This window comes from Temnothorax americanus, unplaced genomic scaffold (genome assembly GCF_048541705.1).
Source record: "Temnothorax americanus isolate GAGA-0224 unplaced genomic scaffold, ASM4854170v1 Scaffold249, whole genome shotgun sequence".
NCBI lineage: Eukaryota > Metazoa > Arthropoda > Insecta > Hymenoptera > Formicidae > Temnothorax > Temnothorax americanus.
Window position 1 is genome coordinate 31,237 of NW_027509390.1, and position 6,687 is coordinate 37,923.

Below are 6,687 nucleotides of genomic sequence, written 5' to 3' on the forward strand. Positions count from 1 at the left end.
CCATAACCCCAAAACGTAATCTTGTATATTTTGTATCGCGAAGCGTGGCGATCTCTGAAATCTCGAAGGTATCGTTAATCCGGCTAATAAATTGATAAACAAAAAGCGTGTGATCCGAAGAAAAGACGAGGATTCAACGAAGGAGACAGAGGAGGGCATCTGTTGCCCCAGGGTGCGTCACCCGCGACAAGGTTATGTGATTACGCGCGAGTAATTCAACAATCGGGATGCTGAAAACGCTTAGACTTGGTCACAGGCTCTGCCGGGTGCGTCGCGGAGGATCCACGGATCTCGCGGCGCGAGTGCAGAGGAGGCTGTTCCTGTCGGAGGCTTATCGCTGCGAGGAGGCGTGGAGTCGCAGGCTGGAGTCGCCGCTGTTGCGGAGGATCGACCCGACAACGATGTACGTCCAGCTGGAGCAGAAGTACGGCAGCGTCGGCAAGGTGAGCGCCGTCGACGTCGACATCTTCGTCAACAGCGTCACCGACGACCTGTACGTCGACGAGGTGATGAAAATCCTGAACAATCTCAGGCGATCCGTGGAGACGACGAATATACTTGACTCGACGCACCACGCCGTGATCCGTTACTTCTTGCAGCACGATTACGTCCAGGAGCTGCACGAGGTGCTGAACGACAGGCTCAATTACGGCATATTCCCCGATTACTTTGACTACAACTTACTCATGGACTACTTCGTAAAGAGGAAGGATTACGCCTCTGCCGCCAAGGTGGCAAGCTTGGTCATGTTGCAGGAAGACGCGGATCATCCCATCACCAATGCTTTGTGCTTGTACGCGTGTCACAGATACCTGGAAAATCCTGACGATTGGAAGAAATCTGAGGTTCCGGTGGACACCACCACAGAGGAGGTGAAGATACGCGTAAAATATCTAAGAAATCCATACTTCGACGATCATTTCGATCTCACCGATCCGAGAGATCTCGTCGGCAAGACGCTGAACTTTCTGGGGAAGCATAGGGCAGACGCTGTAGGGAGAACTTGCCAATTAAGGGGCTTAATATTGTATAAAAAGTATGACGATGTATTGAACTTAATGAAGAAATGGTTAGAGACGATGCAAGACAAGATAGTTTATGAAGAAGTATTCGAATTGATATCGAAAGACAACAGTGGACTTCAAGATCGAGATGCTGAAAGGTTCAAACTTGTAGAAGCTCAATTGTCCGTTTTGAAGGAGAAACAAAATCTTAAAGAAAGTTTCATCGAAGCAGTAGAAAACCTTGTTAAAGCAGCCGTAAACGAGGAAGCTGAAAAAGATATATCTAAACAATGTCAGGTAATGAATATCAATCAAAGAATTTTGCTTTGAATCTTAATTACTCAATGCTTGTAATGAATTATAAAATTGTCAAATATATTCTGAATTTTCAGGCTTATCTCGATTGGGAGCGTGAAAGAACTTCAGTATTAGAAGCGCAGATGAAAGCAATAGAGAGAGAAAGAAGAATTAGTAATATAGAGAAGATGAAGAAGGATTTGAAACAGAGAGAACAATTTTTGACATTCTTCGATAAGGAGGAAGAAATCGAATTGCAAATAGAAAAGATACAGGAAAAGGAACGCAAAGAAGATGAACGTATCCGTGCTATACCCAACAGTGAAAAGAAATTAAGAAACTTGGTTACTATAGAGTCCTACGTACCGCCGGACATTAAAAGTAAGAGATGAAGTGTACTATAAAATAAAGAGGTAGAGTTACGTATATATAGAGGACCAGAACAAAAAGAAGTCAACGGAACTGTTATCTTATCATAATTTGATATTATATGTATCTCTCACATATATATATATATATACTTGTGAAAATATTTTTCAAGGAGAGTATGTATAAATTATTAAACGTTGATTTTACCATTATTCGTACACATTCTATATTTTGTACATGGTTTTTTGTTCGAAAGTTTCAGCAGTTATTTTATTTACAGCCGTAAGTCAGATCTTCAAGTTGTGAGAAATACGAAAGTTGAACTCGATGCTAAAAAACTATTAGGCTTTACATAACAAATAATGTCTCTTTGAGCATCGATATTAATAGGGTGTCTTTATTATACACTTGGCCAGAGGCTAACAGAAGCCTAATGCCTGACGACTCCAGGCCAAGGCACGCAGCCAACTTAGTAGATTCGTGGAAATCCTCATCGGCAATATCGCATTCGGCATTATATTTTGCCAGTTGCGCAGCTAAAAAATGTTTGGTCTTTGATGCATTCGATTGTATTCGTTTATATTCTGTAAAACAGATCAAAATGAGTCTATGATTTTATGTAATCCTATAGAAAATTTTAAATTAGGTCCTAATATTTTTAATTGTACATGATTATCGTGAAAAATGAATTTCGTACCTGTACTAGATTCCCATCTGGTCCTGAATATTACAATTTGCAAAATGGCGCAACACTGTACATAACAATCACGAGGCTTTACTCTGGAGTTGCGCGGTTAACGCGGCGGTTTCTTGCTTCATCTGTTTCAAATCGGCAGTTATCCTTTCCAAATTAGCACCGACATTCTTCGCTGATTCAGAGTCGATCTGAATAAATGTTAGATTGAATACTGATTTTCTTTGCGCTACATAAATCTACTTTTTTCTTCAATCTTCTGCCGTTATCGACATCTTACCTGTTCTTCCAAATCTCTAATCTCCCGTATTGTCGCGCCCGTTTCCTCGACTAAACTCACGAGTTCATTGCAGTCCGAGTGTAACGTCGCTAATAATTTGTAAGCTTTCCGCGAAGCCTCGTTTGTTCTCGCGTCTCTGAATATCAGTTCATCTACGACAGTAAAGGATCTCTCCAATCTCCCGGTAAGCGTATTGATTTCCTTTTGAATCTCACGAGTATCCGCCAGAACTTTGCTTATTTCATCCCTCTGTTTCCTGACGTTATTTATTATTTCTAAAATTCGTTGAGTGTATGCAGATCTATTCACTTCTTTCGGAAGTTTCTGAACTTCCGCGACCAACTGTGAATACTGTTGATCCTTATTCCGACATTCCTCCTGAAGTTCTTTCTCCTTTTCTTTTAACAATTTGATCTCGTCCAGCTTCTTTTGGCTCGCATTCTATGTAAAAATGTAATCGTTTGTAAAAGTTATATATTTTATGCTATTTACAATAGCACCTTCTCGTTACTCTAAAACTTATTTACTTACTGCTTTTGTGGAATGTTTTTCCCGTTCTTGCCTATACTTCACGATTAAGGGTACTCTATGCTTTTCCCACTGATTTGCTAAATTAATCAATTTGCTCGTACTAGCTTCAATTGCAGATTCCAATTTCTTTATATTCTCAGGTCCATCTTGAAGCAATTCGTATGCTTTTGCTTTGATCTTTTTTTGTTCCTCACTGATTTTTAATTCCTTCTCTTCGTTCTGATTAGTTATCGTCGCTTGTGCTAATCTAGTGGTCAATTTTTTAATTTCGTTTTGTAATTCTTCTATATTTGATCTAAGATTCTCGCATTCCGTTTTCATCTTTTCTGTTTCAACTTCCTGCTTCGCCTCATTTCTTAACGTTTCTTCATCTGGAAGCACTGGATGCATCATGGATTCTGGTTTCACCTGAGATTCCTGAAAGTTTAACAATCGTTTCAAATATGTAAAATATATAATATTCTACTATATAATATAGCGACTATTCTCGCTTTATTAGAGAAAAATATAATATGTATAAGATGTATCTCTTGCACGCTTACTGTTGAAGTTTGCCTCCTGTTCTCTGACGAAAACTTGCTAAACTCTTTAACAATATTATGTGCATTAGAATAAGCAGTTTTTTCAGGCTGTTGGCTATTGAGCCAATTTATGCGCTCCATAATATCTATCGAAGAACCATTAAGCCCTCTCGCGTTATGCGATATCAATGAAGGTAAAAAGCGTGAAATGTCTTGCATTTGTTCAGGCACTGATTGTAAATAGCGCATACAGTAGTCTTTGTAATCTGCAATAATAACGATATACTGGTTTCGTGCATCAACTGTTCGTTTTTTGACACTCTGACAAAACTGATTCAATTTTTATTAATGTATATTACAACTTATGTTAATATATTACCATCCTCCACGTTTGCTATTGGTACTTGGATATTTACAGACGCGTAGGGGACACTCGCTCTTCCTCTGTTCCTGAACCCTTTTTTGTGACAGTAATACGGTAACCATGGCACAGAGAGTCCTTGGGATATCGCGGACGCTACCGATTTCTCCAATAAAGCGACTTTACTGATGGACTCGTTTACAGTTTTCTCACTCTCCTTTGGCAGTTTTTCGATGAGAAACATAAATACCCTCCGCAGATCTGCTTCTGAGTTGTACAGGAACGTCTGGTAGCCGATGTCACCTCTGTACCCGAGTTCCTGTAATTATTACGATCGACCGATGGAAATCAGCAAAATCAAATGGCTACGTTCCAGAATCTGTAAAAAAAAGACAAGAGATATTTACCGTGCACGTTTGTGCGAGAGTAGCGCCCAGTCGAAAGCGCGCTGCCATGTTCACGGGTAGTACAGTGGACAGGCCTAGACCCGGCCTTATTGCTTCTAAGCATCTTACAGTAGCTTCCACAACTAATTCGGTGTTGAAACCACTTAGATTCGTTATGTTCTCTTCAATGTCACTGAAAAGGAACATTCGCTTGTAATAAGGAAGAAGCCGAGAGAGACGCACAGAAGTCTGCCTGTGGCATCTTCTGGAATTCCTCCAAGGCAGGAAGACAGAAGATATAGTTGTCGTTCGTTATTTTTAGGTCCTTTCGCGTCACGTTCATATATTTCCCCCGAGTATATCAACGTTTGACAGTCCTCGCCCGTTTCGACGCCGACGCGACGGCAACGTCGCGAGGAGACAATCGTGCGGATGAGCTCACGTGCGCGACGACCGCGATCGCGAAGAAGAGATCGCCGAAACACCGCCTACCTTATCGCCGCCTCGTGAAGAAAAAAAAACCTATAGCGGCGAGCCGATCGGAATCGCCGGAGCCCGGGCACCACTTACCAGCCTATTTGTCGCAACGAGTGAATTATTATATTGTCGATCTCCTCCATCCTCTGCGTAAAAAGATGAAAGTTCTGAGGCGCCGCTACCGCCCCGTCGTATCGCGTGTTTTTATGAGGTCCGGCTCTTAAATCATCGGGATCTAACGTCTAACCTTCCGGGCCGGGAGCGCTCGCGGAACACTCGCAGAATGGAGCGCCACAGCGCCACCGGCCACGCGCATGTGTGGCATGTGTGCACGGGCGTGCGTACGTATATATATGTATGTATGTATGTAAATACACATGTAAATACACACACATATATATATATATGTGTAGAGTGGGCATGCCTGCGTATAGTGTGTATAAAGCACGGCGTATATAATATTACACGATTTGTATAAGTGGATTTCTATTTGTGTAGACATTTTTAACATATATATATGTATTATGTTATTTTGACGCTTTAAGTTAATATATATTCGACGTTTCTAAAAATTAAAATAACACAATTTATATGTAAATGCACGAATTCTTGGGTGACATATCATTTTCATATAAATTTAATTTTTTAAGCTATATAACAATTTATGTATCGTTATTGTAATAATAAAACAAAATTTGAACCCAACCTTACATATTTTGATATAAATCATTTTTTTCCGGCACTAGATTAAAATGCACATTAAAATCATAAAAGTATGTAAAATAAAAAATTTCATTTTTTGCATTATTTTTTAAATATGGTCATGGAACTGTTTTGCAGAAAAAAACGTAAATATAAAAACCTACGATTTTTCATTTATTGTTAGTGATTTTTGAGGAAGCAGAGAATGCGTCATAGCTATGGCCCATATTCTGAACTCTCTTTTTATCAATAAAAGTACCTCTAAAAGCGGCTTGCAGCCAATTAGAAAGCTTGTAAGCCACTTTTAGAGACGCTTTTATCAATAAAAGAAAGTTCGGAAAATATGGCCCTATATATATATCTTTTAATCATTCGTTCGAAATCTTTGCTCGCATAACATATACATACAAACGAAATACTTTTGTGATAAGCATGAGTTAAGCTTTATAATAACATATTAAATTAACATGTTCGTAATAACATTAATTTCGACTTTAGCGTAAAGTTTAAATAGCTAGAACTATCGCTATAAAATATAATTTAAGAAACATCGTTTTTTCAACTTAAGAAGATGGAGACCCACAAAGCATATTATATGCTAAGGGTGCGATCCACTTGGCACTTCAAAACGCTCTTGGAAAATATTTCATTCTTGTTGGTCATCAAATGTTAAGGAAGTTCGATGACTACAACAAAATGCAGAGAATTTCATGAAATTTTAATATGTTGTTCTGGAATGCAAAATAGAATTATGGGAATTTTTTAGGAATTTTTCACCGTCCCGTTTTAAAAAAAATCTACTCAAAAAATTTAAAAAGTACAATTTTTGGATTACATTTTTTTCAAAACGGGACGGTGAGAAATTCCCAAAAAATTCACATAATTCTATTTTGCATTCCAGAACAACATATTAAAATTTCATAAAACTGGCTGCATTTTTAATATAGGTTTTTATGGGAAATGGATATGCAATGAAATAAGTGCAAGAAAAAATGCAAATGATAAGGAAAGAAAAATATGTGCACGTGTAACTTAATAATTTACAAATAAATGAGCGAAAGAAAG

At 38.7% G+C, this 6,687-nt stretch overlaps 2 protein-coding genes across 2 annotated transcripts; one reads left to right on the top strand and one right to left on the bottom strand.

Annotated features, from left to right (window-relative positions):
• Position 1: 1 nt before the first annotated feature.
• LOC143898919 (uncharacterized) lies at positions 2-1,882 on the top strand. Its single transcript, XM_077408716.1, has 2 exons — positions 2-1,301; positions 1,397-1,882. Exons 1-2 carry the CDS (start codon positions 228-230, stop codon positions 1,691-1,693), a joined length of 1,371 nt encoding a protein of 456 aa, XP_077264842.1. The 5' UTR covers positions 2-227; the 3' UTR covers positions 1,694-1,882.
• Positions 1,880-5,236, bottom strand: LOC143898918 (coiled-coil domain-containing protein 22 homolog). The gene is made up of 8 exons (XM_077408715.1): positions 5,014-5,236; positions 4,465-4,636; positions 4,076-4,376; positions 3,718-3,962; positions 3,176-3,592; positions 2,645-3,085; positions 2,368-2,555; positions 1,880-2,254 (listed from the first exon to the last, which is right to left on the bottom strand). The coding sequence occupies exons 1-7, from the start codon at positions 5,061-5,063 to the stop codon at positions 2,436-2,438; spliced, it is 1,746 nt and encodes a 581-aa protein (XP_077264841.1). The 5' UTR covers positions 5,064-5,236; the 3' UTR covers positions 1,880-2,254; positions 2,368-2,435.
• Positions 5,237-6,687: the final 1,451 nt, after the last annotated feature.

What these genes read in the sequence shown, in the direction of transcription:
- LOC143898919 (XM_077408716.1), top strand. Translation starts at nt 228, where the DNA reads ATGCTGAAAACGCTTAGACTTGGTCACAGGCTCTGCCGGGTGCGTCGC. An exon ending in ATATATCTAAACAATGTCAG is followed by an intron (nt 1,302 to 1,396) that starts GTAATGAATATC and finishes CTGAATTTTCAG; the next exon opens with GCTTATCTCGATTGGGAGCG.
- LOC143898918 (XM_077408715.1), bottom strand. Translation starts at nt 5,063, where the DNA reads ATGGAGGAGATCGACAATATAATAATTCACTCGTTGCGACAAATAGGC. An exon ending in CTCTCGCACAAACGTGCACG is followed by an intron (nt 4,377 to 4,464) that starts GTAAATATCTCT and finishes TAATAATTACAG; the next exon opens with GAACTCGGGTACAGAGGTGA. An exon ending in TTAGAGATTTGGAAGAACAG is followed by an intron (nt 2,556 to 2,644) that starts GTAAGATGTCGA and finishes ACATTTATTCAG; the next exon opens with ATCGACTCTGAATCAGCGAA.